This window comes from Mobula hypostoma, chromosome 16 (assembly GCF_963921235.1).
Source record: "Mobula hypostoma chromosome 16, sMobHyp1.1, whole genome shotgun sequence".
NCBI lineage: Eukaryota > Metazoa > Chordata > Chondrichthyes > Myliobatiformes > Myliobatidae > Mobula > Mobula hypostoma.
This window is the reverse complement of record NC_086112.1, coordinates 49769049-49791666: the sequence shown is the minus strand read 5'-3', so window position 1 is coordinate 49791666 and position 22618 is coordinate 49769049. Positions and strand designations below refer to the sequence as shown.

At 42.6% G+C, this 22618-nt stretch overlaps 1 protein-coding gene across 2 annotated transcripts in view; it reads left to right on the top strand.

Annotated features, from left to right (window-relative positions):
- Positions 1–22618, top strand: part of auh (AU RNA binding protein/enoyl-CoA hydratase) — a 205217-nt gene that overhangs the window by 125482 nt on the left and 57117 nt on the right. The window contains exon 6 of one of the 2 annotated variants that reach the window (XM_063068933.1): positions 1997–2053. The exons of the other annotated variant lie outside the window; for it this stretch is intronic. Coding sequence (XP_062925003.1) covers positions 1997–2053 — 57 coding nt within the window. The remainder of the gene's footprint in view (positions 1–1996; positions 2054–22618) is intronic. 2 annotated transcript variants of the gene reach the window in all.

The following is a 22618-nucleotide window of genomic DNA, read 5'->3' as shown; positions in this document are numbered from 1 at the left end:
AGATAAGGCATACTCTGTAATTAATGAGAATTGCATTTTTCAAGGGGACCTAGACAACATCTTTGAGCCATACTTATGTCCACCTGGTAATGTCTGCTTTAAGGGGATTCAGAGTAAGGTCTAGTATGGTACATGTAAGATTATAGTCCGAGCATTGAAGGTAGTAAATAATTTGTGGAATTTTCTGGTAGTAAGATTAACAATGTCTTCACAAATGCTGTTAATGGTGGACCTTGGCGTCATCCAGGCACTGTGGATGTTCTGTATCTGCTGTTGTTTGAGAATCACCAGGTTGATAGTTAAGTGGTGTGTGAGAAGAGCCATTTTTTCAGGGGATTTAACATCTTTGACATTTGTTTTATTCCAGCAGTGTCTGTTACCAATGTTATGTTGAGATAAAGCTAGTGGAAACAATAGATCCGATTGGACAGCAGTCAGTCCAGTATTCTTTGTTCTTGCCATGGTGTGGGTGGTGAAACGTTGTAGTTGTCTCTTGCTCTTACAGTGACATTCTAATGGTTGCCATTGTATGGATTGGGAATATTGCCACAACCTCATTTACTTGACTGTCTGAAACATGATGTTGATTACGATGTTCATGTTCCAAGTATTATGTCAGGAGCATTTGTTAGCTTCCACTCTCCATGAATCAGGGTGTTCCAGAGTATTATTTTGTTTCTAACCCTGGCAATGAATTCAACCAGGAGGATTAGTCTACCTCCCTCTGGAGGCATGCCAGGTTTTCTCAAGATTTTGCTTAGAGCAATGGCAGAATACCAAGTCCCTGGGTTATGTTAGAACATTAATTTATGTAAGTCAAAATATCATTTTTAATTAAAATAAAGTTTAAAAAGAACGGCCTCTTCTTTTCACGTATCTTTATAATAAATATTGGTGGCCCTATTCAAATCATGTTAGATTCATATCTGGTCCCTTGATGCAGTAATTCAGAAAAAAATTTTGGACTGAATGCTGAGACCAGGGGTAGAGTTTGAGGTCTGATGTAAGTGAATATTTACAGCAGTGTATGAATGTGGGAGTCTTGAAGGTGCTAAGATGTGCACTGCATGTTTGAGGGCCTTTATAATCCACCACATAGTCACCAGAGTGATCCATTTTGTTGCATATGAAGCACCGATCCAGAACCTTGAGATACAGGCTTAGAGGGAATTCTGAACTGTATCAACTGTATTTTTTTGACTTCTGTAGGGTACTGTGTCATGAACGAGCTCATTGGTTCTTTGGTTTCAGGTTAAGATAGTGATGGTATTGCCAAAAATGTTTGCTCTTTCAAATCTCAGTTATAAATTAATTCTTTTTTGGATACAACATGCGCAGAGGCAATTATGTTTATATTAGCTATTTGTCACAACAATTCAGAACTAGTTCTACTGCACAAATTCTTCTTTAAAGCCTTAGTTTTCCACTATTTCAAATGTTATTCTGTTTAAAAACTGAGCCAATAACTGCTTCATTTATCATGTCATAGTTCATATTTCAATAACCATCTAAATAGACATTGTAATCTTGCTGCTTGTTCTCTGTAATTTTAAATTAATATCCCCACTGTTCATTCCATTGGAATATTTTTATATATTTAAATATACATTCCATTTTTTGAATTCATTTTACATTATAATGAATTACCCTTAGACTGGAGTACACCAAGGTCTTTATTTTCAAGTGGTGTGAATTCTTCACTTGATATTTCTTTCATCCACCCTTTTTCTAGGATAAGAGTTTAATAATAACGGGTTACAATTCAGCTTCATAGTGAAACAGCATGCTTCATTGGTGCAGTGTAAACCAGGGTAGCATTGTTCACCCGTAAATCATGACCTATATCTTGTTAATCTTATTAGAACTCAACAGTTCAGAGGATGGAACACTGATGCCTTTATAAGGTGGTAATTTTTTAAACTATAATAAAAATGTACCAAGATTAATGGATGTCCTATTTATCTAATAACGTATTTCTCCACTTTTATTGTTACAGCCTCCTCTGCAAAATTGGGACTTGTTGAGACCAAATTGGCAATTATTCCCGGTGCAGGTACCTTGCATTGTATTATTAGCTCTTAATGTTAAAGCTTTCCTTCCTTAAGATTTTGAGTTCCACCAAAAACCCTCACCCTTCAAATCCCCTGTCAACAACCTTTTCCTTAATGTTTGTACATAAACCCTTTGTTCTTTTCCATGTATGTTTAGTTTCAGAATCCTTGAATTGACTAAAGAAAATGTGCCAGATGACTGGAAGGCTACAAAAATTGCACTTTTATTCAAGAGGGGCAGCAGGGATAAGACAGATAATTGCAGGCTGGTTAGCCTAACGTCACTGATAGTGAAATTATTGGAAAAGGTTCAGAGGGAACAGAATTTACTTGTAGTTGAAGAGGCAGAAATCAATCAAGGATAATCACTGTGGTTTTGTTAGGAGTTCCTGTCTGATTCATTTGATGGAATTTTACAGTTTCAATGCAGTCAGTGCAGTTAATGAGATCTTTGTGGGCTTCTATAGGGCTTTTGGTCGGGTCTGATATGGAAAACCGGTGCAAAAGGTTAGGGTTCATGGGATTCTGGGCAAATTGGACACAAAATTGGCTTGTGAAAGGAGGCATTGGGTGCTTACCTCTTCTCTTCATTTGCCTATCACCTCCCCCTAGAGCCCCTCTTTCTTTCCTTTCTCCAATGGTCCACTCTCCTATCAGATTCCTCCTTCTTCAGCCCTTTACCTTTCCCATCCACTGGGCTTCACGTATCACCTTCTAGTTTTTCCTCTTTTCCCACCCTCTACCTTTTTATTCTGGCATCTTCCCCTTCCTTTCTAATTGTGATGAATAGTCTCGGCCCAAAATTTCCTGTTGAGTTCCTCCAGTATTTTGTGTATGTTGTTCTGGATTTCAAGGTTCTGTAGAATCTCTTGGGTTTATGAATTGTGTTTAAATGTGCTATTGTCATGCACACTGGATTTGTGCATGGTCTGGTTTCAAGCAGAGCAATCCAAGCTGGCTGTTTCAAATCCTGCATTTTGAGTGGGACTGGTTTGATCACAGATGTATGTAGATTTCTAAATTTGATAGCCTTCAAAAAGAAAAAGTGATCATGATACTTAATAAACATACACATTGTTTTTGATGCATCCACTGTGGTAACTTCAAGTTGCATTCATCCGGGTTCAATTCTCTTTGATCATTGCCTGCATGTTTCCGGAAAGGACGCAGTATTGTGAGTGGATTGCCTTGCAAATCCATGTACAGACTTGTGGGCCTAATCATAATCTAGCAATTAGTAGCTGATTTCTCAGCTTCAGGGTTCATACATTTCAAGCAAAAGCCACCCTGTACTTGGGGACTTAAGAAGAATTTCGGATGTTATTATAGCTTTCGTTACAGCTCTGGAAACCAGTGTGCAAGGGTCTTGTAAAATCAGAGCAACCTGATGATATATTCTTCTGCAGCTTGCATGGATTACACATCCCCAGGGATGTATCAGTGGATTTAGTCAAATCAAAGTTGTAGTCCTGACTGGGGGTAATTAAATCTGTGATCTATCCAATGCCCAGTGCTGATACCTACAGCAATCCATCCTAGATAGCTACCCTTCATACTTGAGCTTGTATGTGAACAGCTTGAGGGCATTCTCTAAGACTTTCTGTCTGCTGAATGTGAACAACTTTGATACTCTGTGCTGCAGTGGCTGGTGTTGGGACCACTTCTTTTCACATTAAATGTCAAGGAATTGATGGCTTTGTGGTCATGTTTATGGGCGATATGAAGATGGCTGGAGGGGCAGGTACTGTTAAAGAAGAAGGGTGTCTGTGTAAGGGCTTAGGCAAATTGGAGGAATGGGAAAAGTGACAAATGTAATATAAGCAACACACATAAAAATTGCTGGTGAATGCAGCAGGCCAGGCAGCATCTATAGGAAGAGGTACAGTTGACATTTCGGGCCGAGACCCTTCATCAGGACTAACTGAAAGAAGAGATAGTAAGAGTTTTGAAGCAACATACATCAAAGTTGCTGGTGAACGCAGCAGGCCAGGCAGCATCTATAGGAAGAGGCGCAGTCGACGTTTCAGGCCGAGACCCTTCGCAGTCCTGACGAAGGGTCTCGGCCTGAAGCGTCGACTGCGCCTCTTCCTATAGATGCTGCCTGGCCTGCTGCGTTCACCAGCAACTTTGATGTATGTTGCTTGAATTTCCAGCATCTGCAGAATTCCTGTTGTAAGAGTTTTGAATGTGAGAGGGGGAGGGGGAGATCCGAAATGATAGGAGAAGACAGGAGGGGGAGGGATGGAGCTAAGAGCTGGAAAGTTGATTGGGGTACGAGGCTAGAGAAGGGAGAGGATCATGGGACGGGAGGCCCCTTCCCCCACCACCACTCTGCAACCCCGTCTCCCTCACATTCCATTATCTACACCTGGGCCCTCAGAGGCTCCTTCTTCCTCTCACCCCAACCCTCTGTTCTCCACTGACGCCACCAGCCTCCCTCCCCCTCCCCCCTCTGATCCCACTTCCCATCCATGCTGGATCTTTACCATCCCCTCCAACCTTCAGCTCTCAGAGGCAGAGCGCTCTGTCCTCAGTAAGGGCCTTACCTTTGTCCCCCTTCGCCCACACCTCAGCGAGTTCAGCGTCCGCCATGATGCTGAACTCTTCTTCTGCCGGCTCCGTCTTCAACCCTCCTCCTTCTCATGGACACCCTGCTCTGGATCTCTTTATTGCTAACTGCCGACAGGACATCAACCATCTCGACTTCACCACACCTTGTTCCCATTCCAACCTCACTCCTTCTGAACGCTCTGCTCTCCACTCCCTCCAGACTAATCCTAACCTTACTATAAAACCTGCCGATAAGGGGGGTGCTGTTGTAGTCTGGTGTACTGACCTCTACCTTGCCGAGGCACAGTGACAACACGTGGATACCTCCTCTTATTTACCCCTCGATCATGACCCCACTAAGGAGCACCAGGCCATTGTCTGCCACACCATCACCAACTTTATCAGCTCAGGGGATCTCCCATCCACTGCTACCAACCTTATAGTTCCCACACCCCGCACTTCCCGTTTCTACCTCCTACCCAAGATCCACAAACCTGCCCGTCCAGGTAGACCCATTGTCTCAGCTTGCTCCTGCCCGACCGAACTCATTTCTGCATACCTCAACACTGTTTTATACCCCCTTGTTCATTCCCTTCCCACCTATGTTCGTGACACTTCTCATGCTCTGAATTTTTTCAGTGATTTTAACTTCCCTGGCCCCTACTGTTTTATTTTCAGCATGGATGTCCGGTCCCTATATACCTCCATCCCCCACCAGGAAGGTCTCAAAGCTCTCTGCATCTTTTTGGATTCTAGGCCTAACCAGTTCCCCTCTGCCACCACTCTCCTCTGTCTAGTGGAATTAGTCCTTACTCTTAATAATTTCTCCTTTGGCTCCTCCCACTTCCTCCAAACTAAAGGTGTAGCCATGGGCACCTGTATGGGTCCCAGCTATGCCTGCCTTTTTGTTGGCTTTATGGAACAATCCGTGTTCCAAGCCTATACTGGTATCTGTCCTCCACTTTTCCTTCGCTACATCCACGACTACATTGGCGCTGTTTCCTGCACGCATGCTGAGCTCGTGGACTTTCATTAACTTTGCCTCCGACTTTCATTAACTTTGCCTCCAACTTTCACCCTGCCCTCAAATTTACCTGGTCTATTTCCAATACCTCCCTCCCCTTTCTTGATCTTTCTGTCTCTAACTCTGGAGACAGCTTATCTACTGATGTCTACTATAAGCCTACCGACTCTCACAGCTGCCTGGACTATTCCTCTTCCCACCCTGTCTCTTGCAAAAATGCCATCCCCTTCTCACAATTCCTCCGTCTCCGCTGCATCTGCTCTCAGGATGAGGCTTTCCATTCCAGGACGAAGGAGATGTCCTCCTTTTTTAAAGAAAGGGGCATCCCTTCTTCCTCCATCAACTCTGCTTTCAAACGCATCTCTCCCATTTCATGCACATCTGCTCTCACCCCATCCTCCCGCCACCCCACTAAGAATAGGGTTTCCCTTGTCCTCACCTACCACTCCACCAGCCTCCGGGTCCAACATGCTATTCTCCGTAACTTCCGCCACCTCCAACGGGATCCCACCACTAAGCACATCTTTCCCTCCCCCCCCCCCACTTTCCGCAGGGATTGCTCCCTACGCGACTCCCTTGTCCATTCGTCCCCCCCATCCCTCCCCACTGATCTCCCTCCTGGCACTTATCCATGTAAGCGGAACAAGTGCTACACATGCCCTTACACTTCCTCCCTTACCACCATTCAGGGCCCCAAACAGTCCTTCCAGGTGAGGCGACACTTCACCTGTGAGTCGGCTGGGGTGATATACTGCGTCCGGTGCTCCCGATGCGACCTTCTATTGTTGCATACTTCATGGGTATCTTGTGACTGTCTTATGACCATGGTGTAATTTAGTATCTTGTGAGCATGATGTAATGGTCTTGTGATGGTGGGTAATGTAATTTTCCCGCCAGTGTGAGGTCACATGTTCTCAACAGGTACATAACGGGAAATCCCTGTTGTTACGCAGTTTAGTTTGTTGTTTAACTCGTCAGTTACTCCGTTATGCTGCATATTTGTCTCATGACGCAGTTTCATCTTAAAGTGGAGTTTTACTTTCTATTGTAAGTCTAGTATTGGACAGTGACCTTACTAAAGTAATGGAACCTGAAGGATTGAGTAAAGTTGTTGTCGTTCGGCGGTTTAATACAGGATCAACCTTATTGATTCTTCGTTCAGAAATAGTGACCTGCGTCTGAGATACCCCTAACCCCTGTAAGATCAGGAAGGTTTGTGCAGTGTTCATTCACCAGGAAAAGGTCAGTTCCTTTTAGCCGTTTTATTTCCTTTGTTGTGAATCCTTTGGAGAATCAGCAGTAACGTCACGTCTTTGAAGAATTCCATTTCCAGAGAAGTCTCTCCTTATTGACTGTGTAAATCACTTGGACTTTCGAATTTACCATTTTAAGACTGTGTTCAAATTTACCACTTTAAGAACTGTTCCAGAGTTGCCGTATAGCAGTTAACTTCCGGTTAAGTTAGTCGTTTGAATACTTCTTGCTATTGTTGAGCAGAGTTTAATAAATGTTTATGTTTGTTTATAAAACTTAACTCAATTCTATATTCATTGTTGCTGGTCACGTGACACTATATATTGGCGAGACCGGACGCAAGCTGGGAGACTGCTTTGCTGAACACCTATGCTCTGTCCGCCAGAGAAAGCAGGATCTCCCAGTGGCCACACATTTTAATTCCACGTCCCATTTCCATTCTGATATGTCTAGCCACGGCCTCCTCTACTGTCAAGATGAAGTCACACTCAGGTTGGAGGAACAGCACCTTATATTCCGTCTGGGTAGCTCCAACCTGTTGGCATGAACATTGACTTCTCTAACTTCCATTAACGCCCCACCTCCCCTTTGTACCCCATTCCTTATTTATTCATTTATATCTCTCTCTCTCTCACTCTCTCACTCTCTCTCTCTCTCTCTCTCTCTCTCTTTCTTTCTCTCTCTTTTCTCCCCCGTGCCTCTCACTATACTCCTTGCCCATCCTCTGGGCTCCCTCCCACCTTTCTTTCTCCCTAGGCCTCCCATCCCATGATCCTCTCCCTTCTCCAGCCTCATATCCCTTTTGCCAATCAACTTTCCAGCTCTTAGCTCCATCCCTCCCCCTCCTGTCTTCTCCCTTCATTTTGGATCTCCCCCTCCCCCTCCCACTTTCAAATCTGTTACTATCTCTTCTTTCAGTTAGTCCTGACGAAGGGTCTCGGCCTGAAACGTCGACTGTACCTCTTCCTATAGATGCTGCCTGGCCTGCTGCATTCACCAGCATTTTTTATGTGTGTTGCTTGAATTGCCAGCATCTGCAGATTTCCTCGTGTAAGATGTAATATAATGTAGAGAAATGCATGGTCGTGCACTTTGACAGAAAGAATAAAGGTGAGGACTATTTCTCAATGGGGAGAAAATTCAAAAATCAGAGGTGCAAAGGGACTTGGGAACCCTCTTGCAGGATTCTCTGAAGGTTAACTTGCAGCTTGAGTTGGTGGTAAGGAAGGTAAATGTAATATTTACATTCATTTTGAGAAAACTAGATTACAAATGCAAGGATGTAATGCTGAGGCCTTATAAGGCATTGGTCAGACCACAGTTGGAGTATTGTTAGCAGTCTTAGGCACCTTATCTAAGAAAAGATGGGTTGACTTTGGAGAGGATCCAGAGGAGGTTCATGAGAATGATCCCAGGATTGAAAGGGTTAACATATGAGCAGCTTTTCATGGCTCTAGGCCTGTACTCATCAGAGTTTAGAAGAATGAGGGAGGATCTCATTGAAGTCTATTGAATGTTGAAAAGTCTAGATTCAGTGGATGTGGAGAGGATGTTTCGTATAGTGAGTGAGTCCTGGACCAGAGGGCATAGCCTCAGAATTGAGGGAACTTCATTTGGAACAGAGATAATGTAAATCTATGGAATTCATTGCAACAGACAACTGTGCAGACCAGTTCTTTAGGTATATTTAAGGAGGAGTCTGATGGGTTCTTGATTAATCAGGGTGTTGAAGATTACATGGAGAGGACAGGAGAATGGGGTTGAGAGGGATAATAAATTAGCCATGATGGAATGGTGGAGCAGACTCGATGGGCTGAATAGCCTAATTCTGTTGTGTCTTATGGTCTAAAGAAACTGTTAGGAGGCACTAATCATAATATAATACAATTTACCCTGCATTTTGAGAGAGAGAGAAGCTAAAATCAGATGTATCAGTATTACAGTGGAGTAAAAGAGTCCTTAAATGAGTGTAGTTTGCCCCTTCAAGAGCCTGATGAGTGAGGGGTAGTAACCATTCTTGAACCTGATGCCACAAGTCCTGAGGCACTTCTGTCTTCTACCTGATGGCAGTAGTGAGATAAGAGCATGGCCTGGGTGGTGACGATTTTGATGATGGATGCTGCTTTCCTGTGGCAACATTTCATGTGGATGTGCTCGGTGGTTGGGAGGGTTTTACCCGTGATGTTCTGGGTTGAATCCACTACCTTTCGTAGGATATTCTGCTCGAAGGCATTGGTGTTCCCATACCTGGCCGTAATGTAGCCAGACAACACACTTGCACCACACATCTATAGAAGTTTGCCAAGCTTCGTGATCACATGCTGAATCTCCGCAGACTCCTGAGGAAGTAGGGGTGCTGTTGTGCTTTCTTTGCAATTGTATTTATACAATGGGTCAGGACAGGTATTCTGAGATACTAACATCCAGGAATTTAAAATCATTGACCCTCTCCATCTCTGATCCTCTGAGTTCACGGACCTCTGGTTTTCCTCTTCTGAAGTCCACAGTCAGTCCTTGGTCTTATTGACATTAAGTGAGAGATTGTTGTTATTACTCCACTCAGCCTATGGCTGAGTCATCCCTACCTTTGATACAGCCACAGCAGTGGTGTCATCAGCAAACCTGTATATGGTGTTGGAGCTGTTCTTAGCCACACAGTCATGGGCATAAAGTGAGTAGAGCAGAGTGCTAAGTATACATCCCTGTGGTGCTCCTGTGCTGATGGAGATTGTGGAAGAGATGTTTTTGCCAATCTGGACTGACAAAGAGAGGCATGAGAGAGGATCTGGCCAAAGTTGATTGCAGGGGGACTCTAGCAGGGATGACGACAGAACAGCAATAGCTGGAGTTTCTGGGAGTAACTTGGAAGGCTCATCCCAAAGAAGAAGAAGTATCTGAAAGGGAGGATGAGGTAACCGTGGCTGACAAAGGAAGTCAAAGCCAGCCCTACAGCAAAAGAAAGGGAAGACAGAGGATTGGGAAACTTCTAAAAACCAACAGAAGACAACTAAACAAGCAAGAAGAAGAGAAAAGATGAGATATGAAGATAAGCTAGCTAATAATATAAAAGAGGATATCAAAAGATTTTTCAAATATATAACACGAGAAAGAGAGGCAAGAGTAGATATTAGACTGCAGGAAAATGATGCTGGAGAGGTAGTTTAAAAACGCAAACACGAGGAAATCTGCAGATGCTGGAATTTCAAGCAACACACATAAAAGTTGCTGGTGAACGCAGCAGGCCAGGCAACATTTCTAGGAAGAGGTACAGTCAGCATTTCGGGCCGGGACCCTTCATCAGGACTAACTGAAAGAAGAGATAGTAAGAGATTTGAAAGTGGGAGGGGAAGGGGGAGATTCAAAATGATAGGAGAAGACAGGAGGGAAGGGATGGATCTAAGAGTTGGAGAAGGGAGAGGATCATGGGACGGGAAGCCTGGGAAGAAGGGGGGAGGGGAACCCGGAGGGTGGAGAGCAGGCAAGGAGTTATAGTGAGAGGGACAGAGGGAGAAAAAAAGAGAGAGAGGAAAAAAAGGGGGAAAATTAGAAAATATATTTAAAAATATATTAAATAAATAAAGGATGGGGTGTGAAGGGGAGGAGAGGCATTATCGGAAGTTAGAGGAGTCAATATTCATGCCATCAGGTTGGAGTCTACCCAGACGGAATATAAGGTGTTGTTCCTCCAACCTGCGTGTGGCTTCATCTTGACAGGAGAGGAGGCCGTGGATAGACACATCAGAATGAGAATGGGACGTGGAATTAAAATGTGTGGCCACTGGGAGATCCTACTTTCTCTGGCGGGCAGAGCGTAGGTGTTCAGCAAAATGGTCTCCCAGTCTGCGTTGGGTCTCGCCAATATATAGAAGGCCACACCGGGAGCACCGGACACAGTATATCACCCCAGCTGACTCACAGGTGAAGTGTCACCTCACCTGGAAGGACTGTCTGGGTCCTGAATGGTGGTGAGGGAGGAAGTGTAAGGGCATGTGTAGCACTTGTTCCACTTACAAGGATAAGTGCCGGGAGGGAGATCAGTGGGAAGGGATAGGGGGGATGAATGGGCAAGGGAGTCGCATAGAGAGCGATCCCTGCGGAAAGCAGAAAAGCGGGGTAGGGAAAGGTGTGTTTGGTGGTGGGGTCCCGTTGGAGGTCGCAGAAGTTACAGAGAATTATAAGTTGGACCCGGAGGCTGGTGGAGTGGTTGGTGAGGACAAGGGAAACCCTATTCCTAGTGGGGTGGCGGGAGGATGGGGTGAGAGGAAATGGGAGGGATGCGTTTGAGAGCAGAGGAAGGGAAGCCTCTTTCATTAAAAAAGGAAGATATCTCCTTCGTCCTGGATTGAAAAGCCTCATCCTGAGAGCAGATGTGGCGGAGATATTTTTTGATTATATATTCCCCCCCCCCCACCTTTTTCCTCTCTCTTTTTCTCCCTCTGTTCCTCTCACTATAACTCCTTGCCTGCTCTCCACCCTCCGGGCTCCCCTCCCCCCTTCTCTTTCTCCCCAGGCCTCCCGTCCCATGATCCTCTCCCTTCTCCAGCTCTTGGCTCCATCCTTCCCCTCCTGTCTTCTATCATTTTGGATCTCCCCCTCCCCCTTCCACTTACAAATCTCTTACTATCTCTTCTTTCAGTTAGTGCTGACAAAGGGTCCCGGCCCGAAACGTGGACTGTATCTCTTCCCATAGATGCTGCCTGGCCTGCTGCATTCACCAGCAACTTTTATGTGTGTTGCTGAAGAGGTAGTAATGGGTACAAAGAAATAGCAGAAGAACTCAATGAATATTTTGCATCTGTCTTCACTGTGGATGACACCAGCAGCATGCTCGTAATTTGAGTGTTGGGGGGAAGAAGTGAGTGCAATCACCATTACTAGCTTGGGAAGCTGAAGGGTCTGAAAGTAGTTACATTAGCTGGACCAGATGGACTACGCCCCAGAGTTCAGAAAGAGATCCATGAAGAGACTGTGGAGGCATTAACACCCTACTGCCACGGAGCTCATACGTATACCCTCTCTAAATGACCTGCTGCCTGCCCTCACTGTACTCTCCAACTCACAGACACATTCTCATGCTCCATTGGCCACATTAAATATTTTATTGCTGTTTCTCATACTTATGCTGTTGCTTGTTTTATTGTAATATTGCCATTAGCATTATACTGCCTTATATAAGCATGCAACTCATTCTTGATGTCAATCTTCAGGCCCTGTCACTCTGGATATTATTTTGCGACTGTATGTGCTGGATCATAACTGTATGTGTGGTGTGTGACTGTATGTACTGTGCTTTGCACCTTGGCCCCAGAGCAACAATGTTTCATTTAGCTGTGTACATGTATATAGTTGAAATACAATAATTTGAACTTGATTAGTAGTGATTTTTCAAGAATTGCTACATTCTGGAATAGTTTTGGAGGACAGGAAAATTGAAAATGTTACTCCAATCTTTAGTAGAAGGGAGGGCGGCAAAAGACAGGAAATTATAGACCAGTTAGCAAGATGACAAGATGTTAGAGACCATTATAAAGAGAGCAGTTTCAGGGTACTTGGAGGCACATGATAAAATAGGCCAAAGTCAGCATGGTTTCCTTAAGGGGAAGTCTTGTCTGACAAATCTGTTGGGATTTGTTGAGGAAATAACAGGCAGGATAGACAAAGGAAAGCCAGTGAATGTTGTTTATGTGGGGTGTCCCTCTCTTTCGATGATTGGCTGTGATGTCGGAGGATGTTTTGTGGTTTTGCATTTGTGGATTGAACTATTGCATTTATGAACTGTGGACTTTTTCAGATTTATGGTTTTTATAGTCTGTTTTTTCGCCCATTCCTTTTCTATTTTGTTATGCGAATGGAGGGGTTTGGTGGTTGATGTTCTTATTGTGTTTTATTAATATTTTTGTGCAGAGGAGGAGGGTTTGGAGGTCAATGTTCTTGTTGCATTTTGTGTGGGGGAAGGGGGTTTGGGGTGGATGTTATTCTGTTTTTGTGCAAAGGGAGGGGTTTTGGGGTTGATGATCAGGATGCTGTTCTTTTTTGTGCGGTGAGGGGTGAATTTGATTTTTCTCTATGAACGACTTTCATGTTCTTTCTTTGTTTTGTGGCTATCTGGGGAAGACGAATTTCAGTTGTATGTGGATGCATACTTGAATATACTTTTGAACCATTCGAATCTTTGATTATGTGAGTAATTTGGATGACAGAATTGATGGATTTATGGCCAAGTTTGTGGACATGAGAATGATAGGTGGAGGGGCAGGCAGTCTGAGGAATTGGAGTCTGCAGAAGGGCTCAGACCAATTAGGAGAATGTGCAAAGAGTGGATGTGGAGAGGTTTCCAATAGCGAGTCTACGATCAGAGGGCGTAGTGTCAGAATATGGGCACCCCTTTACAATATAGATGAGGAATAATTTCTTTAGCCAGAGGATGATTTCATTGCCACAAAAGCCTTTAAAGCAGAAGTTAATAGGGTCTTGAAAGAGTGTCAAAGGTTATGGGGATAAGGCAGGTGAATGGAGTTGAGGCATAATAAATCAACCATGACCAAATATCGGAGAAGACTCAGTGGGCAGAACGTTCTCCTTCTACCTCTATGTCTTATAGTCTAAATCAGCTGATTGACTGAGAATTGCTTCAATGTTCCAAAAGAATCTCAGAAATCCCAGCATAGCTGTACATAGTGAGGCTCAGAGTGTATACTTTAGTCTGTAAGGGGGGACTTCAGTGAATATGACAGGGGAGAATCACATTAGCTTCTCAAGCGTATGATGTGGGATCAAGTCAGGTTAGTTGATGATGGGTCTTATTTTGGCACTGTTAATGTTATTTGAGAGGGTGAGGTGAGGTAAGGCAGGACAGCACTGCTCAGCTGAGTGGAATGTACTTCCTGTTTTGTGTGGGAGAGTATGGATGTTTTCAGTGTTTCAGAGCAACCATGTGTGCAGGATGTGACTACAGCTACAGAAGCTTGAGCTTCATGTTTCAGAGCTGAAGTGATGACTAAAGTCATTATGGTGCATCCTTTCAATTGCACATTTATGGAGATGGTCACACAACAGTTCAGGTGTAAACAGGAAGAGAACTCATGATTGAACAACAGTTGGTTGGGATGGAGCGAGCAGGTAATGCCTGAGTTGTCTGAGTCAATATCACTTTCTACCAGGTTTTGCCTTTTAGATATTGTGCTGATTGATCAGATGCATTCAGAGTCAGCAGCATAGCACTGCAAGTGGCTCAGCTGTACAGAGAGGGATGATGAAATAAGAATCCAAGTCAAAATGAGTTTATTATTGAAGCATGTGTAAGTCACCATTGAGATTCATTTTCTTGTAGGCATTTACAGGAAAATAAAGATATAATTTATGAAAAATCTATACATAAACAGACTGACAAAGAACATTGTGCAAAAGAAGACAAATAGTGCAAATTTGAAAAAAATTACTGAGGACATAAATTGTAGAGTTCTTGGAAGTGAGTCTGTAGGTTATGGAATCAGTTCAGATCAGGTAAGTGAAGTTATCCATGCTGGTTCAGGAGCCTAATGGTTGTAGAGTAATAACTGGTCCTGAACCTGTTGGTGTGGGACCTGAGGCTCCTATACATCCTGCCTAATGGTCATAGCAAGAAAAGAGCATGGCCTGGATAGTGTCCTTGATGATGGATCCTGCTTTTTGTGATAATGCTTCATGTAAATAAAATGGCATCCACTGTTCATCTGTTGTGATGGTAGGTGAATTTGCGCAATCCAGGTCACTCCTCAGGCAGGAATTGATGTGCTTCATGGCCAACTTCTCAAAGTACTTTGTCACAATGGATGTAAATACTACTGACTGATGAGGGAGGATTCAACAACTTGGGGAACAGGCTGGCGTTTCTGTGGTCCCATATGTGACTCCAGGATGTTATGTTGCCTCACTGGTGCTATAGTGAAAGATGTCATCGAATGGTTGCAGAGCATCTTGAAGGGGGAGGATGAACAGCTTGAGCATGTGATCCATATCATTGACAGAAAGAGAGATGAAATCCTGCAGGGGAGCTAGGAAAAAGATTAAAAAGGACAACCTTAAATTCATTGATGCCTGGTGTACTACCAGTGTTACACGTTAAAGAGTACTGAAATGGGAAGATAAAACTAATGAGTATATGGCTAGAGGGACAGTATAGGAGAAAGAACCTTTGATCCCTGAGGAATTGAGTTCTTTTCTTGTAGCGATACGTTGCACCTCAACAAGAACATATGAATTTCCTCAAAGAAGAGTTTGCTAATGCTGCTAGCGAGATTTAATTTGGTTTGCAGGAGAATGGAAGCATGAGGGTAGAATCTAAAGGAAGAAAATATAAGCTAGAAACAAGTTCGGGTAAGAGGGTGTCAGGAATGAAAAAGCAATAGTGTAGGGCAGGGTGTACAATCATAAGAGTACACAGTTTGAGACAGAAAAAATATAAAGATAAAAATTAAATGCAAACATGCAAAAATAAATCAGGAAGTCCTGCTGAAGGGTCTCGGCCCAAAACGTCGACAGTACTTTTTTTTCCATAGATGCTGCCTGGCCTGCTGAGTTCCTCCAGCGTTTTGTGTGTGTTGTCAGGAAGACAGCTTATATTGGATTACATCAGCATAAGGAAGCATAGTTGCACCACTAGTAGAGCTAACATGGGAAAATCTGTGAACACTGGAAATCCAAAGCAACACACACAAAATGCTGGAGGAACTCCGCAGGTCAGGCAGTAACTGTGGGAAAGAGTAAACAGTTGACATTTCAGAACTGATGAAGGGTCTCGGTCGAAATGTCATCTGTTTCTTCTTTTTCGTAGACGCTGCCTGGTCTGCTGAGTTCCTGCACATTTTGTGTGTGGCACTAGTAGAGCTGCTGGCACACATTTCCAGTGATTCAGATTTAAAGCTGACTTCTGGTGCTGGCTACATGGAGTTTGCAGCTTCTCCCTTGAACAATTGGGTCCCTCCAAGTGAGAGATTAGATGTAAAGATTAGCATTATTTGTCACATCTACTGTACATCGAGAAATACAGTGAAATGCATTGTTTATGTTGAGTCAGATCAGTGAGTATAGTGCTGGGCAACCTGCAGGCATCACCACACTTCCATTGCCAGCATAGTATGCTCACAACTCACTAACCCTAACCATACATCTTTGGAAAGTGAGATGAAACCAGAGCGCCCAGAGGAAACGGGGACAAATGGCCAGTCACTATATTTCTATGTAAGTGCATAGGTACAGGAACAAAGTTTAAGTGTTTAACAATAAGTGGCTGCTTGAAATTTAGCTATAGTTTAAACAGTAAAATTAGTTTTTTTCACTGGATTAGAATATTGTCAAGGAAGTGAAACACTGAACCTATCTAATTAATTCCTGATTATTCTACTGCCAGCTGGCCTTTTACTACCCCCCACCTTTCTATCTGCGGTTTTCTGGGGAAAAGATGGATTCTTTCAAAATAGAAAAATAAAGGTGAACGGATATTCCTCTTGTCTGTGAGCCTAGCAAAGCGATACTGAGTGAAGTAAAGAATCTTTCCACCATATGTAACTCTGGTCAGTTTATTCTTCTAGTTTCCTTGAGGAACACCAGTCTGCGGAATTTATATTGGTTGTGGAACTTGTATCTTGGAAGTAGATCAGTAACTGTTTCATAATTAAAAACCTATGTGGGCTACTAAGACAAGAATTTGCAGAGTTAGTTGTGTAAAATCTTAAGACTTGCACTATTATAAATGTTCATTTCTGTCCTTAAATTTGTGTGTTTTGATGAATTTTTATATTTATTAAAAGCAACAGCTACTGTGTTTGGAGAATGAAAACATTATACATTCTGTAAGATTCCAATCCAGGATCAGAGTAAAATAAAAGAAAAATAAGACAAATGCTAGAAATCCGAAATAATACGAGGAAATGTTGGAAAATTCAAGCAGGACAGCAGTCTATAAAATGAGAGTAGAGATTATGATATGCCATTGTTAAATTCATTATTGAGTCTGAAAGATTGTAAAACATTTATTTTAAAAGTTGAGGGTGATATCTATATAGTACCTGCTTAGCTGGATTGGAAAATTAAGAGCTAAAGGCAGAGAGAATAGGGTGAGAGTGAAGCGCAGAATCAAATTGGCAGTCCCTTTGTATTGTAATTTCCTGATCCATTCTTCAATCATTGTCAACAGCTGCTCTCCAGTCCTTGACAAATTATGCAGAAAGAAGATGTATCAATTATTCTTGACCCTTCCTTTGATCAAAGCACCATTTCTATTTTAATTGTCCATCTCATTTTCACTCTAATACACTCCATCGTCATTCTCAAACTATTCCGATGAATTTTTTTGTCTCCCCTACACTTATTTTTACACAAAATTGGTGGCTCAGATTCAAATGCTGGATTTATGTTTAAAAACATGTCTTGATGAGTGGTCTTGGCCCAATACGTTGACTCAATAGACAATAGACAATAGGTGCAGGAGTAGGCCATTCGGCCCTTTGAGCCAGCACCGCCATTCACTGTGATCATGGCTGATCATCCACAATCAGTATCCAGTTCCTGCCCTATCCCCATAACCTTTGATTCCGCTATATTTAAGAGCTCTATCCATCTCTTTCTTGAAAGCATCCAGAGACTTGGCCTCCACAGCCTTCTGGGGTAGAGCATTTCATATATCCACCACTCTCTGGGTGAAAAAGTTTTTCCTCAACTCCATTCTAAATGGCCTACCCTTTATTCTTAAACTGTGGCCTCTGGTTCTGGACTCACCCATCAGTGGGAACATGCTTCCTGCCTCCAGAGTGTCCAATCCCTTAATAATCTTATATGTTTCGATAAGATCCCCTCTCAGCCTTCTAAATTCCAGAGTATATAAGCCCAGTCGCTCGAGTCTTTCGACATATGACAGTCCCGCCATCCCAGGAATTAACCTTGTGAACCTATGCTGCACTCCCTCAATAGCAAGAATGTCCTTTCTCAAATTTCGAGACCAAAACTGCACACAGTACTCCAGGTGTGGTCTCACCAGGGCCCTGTACAGCTGCAGAAGGACCTCTTTGCTCTTGTACTCAATTCACCTTGTTATGAAAGCCAGCATGCCATTAGCTTTCTTCACTGCCTGCTGTACTTGCATGCTTGCATTCAGTGACTGATGTACAAGAACACCTGGATCTCGTTGTACTTCCCCTTTTCCTAATTTGACTCCATTTAGATAATAATCTGCCTTCCCGTTCTTACCACCAAAGTGGATAACCTCACATTTATCCACATTAAACTGCATCTGCCCACTCACCCAGCCTGTCCAAGTCACCCTGCATTCTCATAACATCCTCCTCACATTTCATACTGCGACCCAGCTTTGTGTCATCGGCAAATTTGCTAATGTTACTTCTAATTCCCTCATCTAAATCATTAATATATATTGTAAACAGTTACGGTCCCAGCACCGAACCCTGCGGTACCCCACTGGTCACCACCTGCCATTCCGAAAGGGACCCGTTAATCGCTACTCTTTCTTTTCTGTCAACCAGCCAATTTTCAATCCATGTCAGTACTCTGCCCCCAATACCATGTGCCCTAATTTTGCCCACTAATCTCCTATGTGGGACTTTATCAAAGGCTTTCTGAAAGTCTAGGTACACTACATCCACTGGCTCTCCCTTGTCCATTTTCGTAGTTACATCCTCAAAAAATTCCAGAAGATTAGTCAAGCACGATTTCCTCTTCGTAAATCCATGCTGACTCGGACCAATCCTGTTTCTGCTATCCAGATGTGTCGTAATTTCATCTTTTATAATTGACTCCAGCATCTTTCCCACCACTGACGTCAGGCTAACCGGTCCATAATTCCCTGTTTTCTCTCTTCCTCCCTTCTTGAAGAGAGGGACAACATTAGCCGCCCTCCAATCCACAGGAATTGATCCTGAATCTATAGAACATTGGAAAATGATTACCAATGCGTCCACGATTTCTAAAGCTACCTCCTTAAGTACCCTGGGATGCAGACCATCAGGTCCCAGGGACTTATCAGCCTTCAGACCCAACAGCCTATCCAACACCATTTCCTGCCTAATATAAATTTCCTTCAATTCATCCATTATCCTCGGTCCTTTGGCCACTATTACATCTGGGAGATTGTTTGTCTTCCCTGGTGAAGACAGATCCAAAGTACCTGTTCAACTCATCTGCCATTTCCTTGTTCCCCATAATAAATTCACCCGCTTCTGTCTTCAAGGGCCCAATTTTGGTCTTAACTATTTTTTTTCCTTTTCACATACCTAAAGAAGCTTTCACTATCCTCCTTTATATTCTTGGCTAGTTTATCTTCGTACCTCATTTTTTCTCCGCATATTGCCTTTTCAGTGACCTTCTGTTGCTCTTCAAAAGTTTCCCAATTCTCCGGCTTCCCACTTGTCTTTGCTATGTTATACTTCTTCTCTTTTATTTTTATACTGTCCATTACTTCCCTTGTCAGCCACGGCCTCTCCTTACTCCCCTTAGGATCTTTCTTCCTCTTTGGAATGAACTGATCCTGCACCTTCCACATTATTCCCAGAAACACTTGCCATTGCTGTTCCACTGTCATCCCTGCTAGGGTATTGTTCCACTGAACTTTGGCCAGCTCCTCCATAGCACCATAGTTCCCTTTGTTCAACTGTAATACTGACACTTCTGAGTTTCCCTTCTCCCTCTCAAATTGTAGATTAAAATTTATCATATTATGATCACTACCTCCTAATGGCTCCTTTACCTCAAGGTCCCTGATCAAATCCAGTTCATTGCACAACACTAAATCTAGAATTGCATTCTCTCTGGTAGGCTCCAGTACAAGCTGTTCTAAGAATCCATCTCGGAGGGACTCCACAAACTCCCTTTCTTGGGGTCCAGTACCAACCTGATTCCTCCAGTCTATCTGCATGTTGAAATCCCCCATAACAACTGTAGAATTACCTTTGCGACATGCTAATTTTAACTCTTGACTCAACTTACACCCTACATCCAGACTACTGTTTGGGGGCCTGTAGATAACTCCCATTAGGGTCTTTCTACCCTTAGAATTTCTCCTTATTCTTCTCCATAAACCGACCTGATCTGCTGAGTTCATCCAGCAATCTGTGTGTTTTGATCTGCAGAATCCCATGTTTGTAATTTTCAGCAAGCCATTTCTTTTTCTATTCAGTCTAAAGGAAGTATTAATTTGTAAGTTTAGTGGTTTGGGTAGTTTAAAGATAGTTTGAATTTGTATTACATTTTTAATGCAGAAAAATATTCCGTGCCATTCTGCAGCAGCATAATTAAGTAAATAATGACACAATACAAAATAAGCATAATATTTAGGTGTGTGATAAAGAAACTTTGTGGGGGAGGGGAGTAATAAGGATGAAGATGGTCTCAAAACAGAAGAAAGAAATGGAGAAAGTTTAGAAATAGAGATAGTTTGGAGCCTGTGTGTCTGAAGACATGGATCCTCATGTTAGAGAGTGGAGTGGATTTTAATTTATTAGCTTATCAAAGAGTACCTTTACTCATAAGGGAACTATTTTCTGACCTCATTAAATGGTAGAAATGATTGTTAAAGTTAGTCAAAATCAGAATTATTTATTGAAAGTGATGATTTATCTTTCCTTGTCATCATCTGACTAGAAAAAAATCCAGTTTTTTTTAAAGATGAGTTTATTTTCCATTTTCACAGAACAGCCTGTTGTTTACTGAGAAGAGAAATTAAAATGACTTGTAGAAGTTAATTCAGCTGTTGAAGTTTATTTAAAAGTTCTTCAATCCATTATTTTTCAATAAGGGCCATATTGTATGTTTTCTTAAACTGTTGCTAAGAGAAGATTGTTCAGGAGTATGAGCTTTTATGAAAATTAGACAAGCTAATCTTTTCAGTGAATGTGGGTATCGACAGCTTTTTTAACTGCTCGCGTGCACTTTAGTCAGGCTGCTTTTCTAATGTTTTCCCTCACCTCATAGCAGCTATATCTGTTACAGTAGCGCGGCTGCTATGGAGAGAGTTCTTTGCATACTGACCTGTTTCCCAGCAGTAACTGCAACAATGAACAACTAACTGCAAGGGTTATACGTATAGGTAGTCTTTTGGCATGTGAATTTGTGTTGAAAATTCTATTTCTAACATCCCAATTGCCAAATTTTGTGAACTTGGACAAAAGAATAGGTTGGAGTGTGCAGCACCATATTATTGCAGTACATTTTCAGCAGACTGAAAGAGGTTGAACTCCAGTTTTTGGTCAGGTGAACAATATAAAACAGAAAATGCTGCTAATGATATTTCAGTTAGATATTAATATGATAGATGTGATAGACTTTAATCAAAAGCTTGGAATGGGAATAAACTTGGAGAGTAGAAAAAATCAAAACGATAGGTTAAAAGGAGGTAGTGATAGGACATGAAAATGTAATAGATGGGGCCCAGTGAAGCTGTAAATGGCAATAGCAATTCTAAGATATTTTATCTTAGGATATTAGAAAATATCCTGTTATCTTCAGAATTGTTCCATTAACTGTCAAGTGTGGAAATCTGTGAAATGTCATTCAAAACAAAATGGTGCTGATTTTCTCCTCGCAGGATAGTTGGAAGTACTTATTTATTTGTAGACAAACAGCGCAGAACAGGACTTTCTGGCCCAATGAGGTACACTGCCCAGCAAGGAAACCCACTTGCTTCACTTGGAGAACATGCAATCTTCTTACAGGTGGCACTGGATTTGAACTCTGAACTCCTGAACCTCAAGCTGTAACCACTACACCACTGTGACTCTCCATTTTCTTAGAATTGCAGTTACAATGACAAATAGTGAGAAAAGTGTATGTGAATCAGAAATCATTTTGCATATTGATTTCGCTTCAATAATTTTCTAAGATGCATTACGGACAGATTTTAGATATATTAAAAAATTCTATAGAACAAATATACCCTACTTAAAATTATTTGCATTTGTATTTGTTCATATTAATGTTCAGGGAATTGATGAGATTTTTCATTTGGATTATCTATGTTTTAGTGTGGTAGAAATAACTAAGTTCATTATTTCATCTGCACCTATATTACGTGTATTAAAACAATCTATATATGCACCCACGCTATGGATCACAAAATTTCCAGCAACACACATCAAAGTTGCTGGTGAACGCAGCAGGCCAGGCAGCATCTCTAGGAAGAGGTACAGTCGACGTTTCAGGCCGAGACCCTTCGTCAGGACTAACTGAAGAAAGAGTTAGTAAGAGATTTGAAAGTTGGAGGGGGAGGGGGAGATCCAAAATGATAGGAGAAGACAGGAGGGGGAGGGATGGAGCCAAGAGCTGGACGGGTGATTGGCAAAAGGGATATGAGAGGGTCATGGGACAGGAGGTCCGGGAAGAAAGACAAGGGGGGGGGACCCAGAGGATGCGCAAGGGGTATATTTAGAGGGACAGAGGGAGAAAAAAGAGAGTGCGAGAAAGAATGTGTGTATAAAAATAAATAACAGATGCGGTACGATGGGGAAGTGGGGAATTAGCGGAAGTTAGAGAAGTTGATGTTCATGCCATCAGGTTGGAGGCTACCCAGACGGAATATAAGGTGTTGTTCCTCCAACCTGAGTGTGGCTTCATCTTTACAGTAGAGGAGGCCGTGGATGGACATGTCAGAATGGGAATGAGAGGTGGAATTAAAATGTGTGGCCACTGGGAGATCCTGCTTTCTCTGGCGGACAGAGCGTAGGTGTTCAGCAAAGCGGTCTCCCAGTCTGCGTCG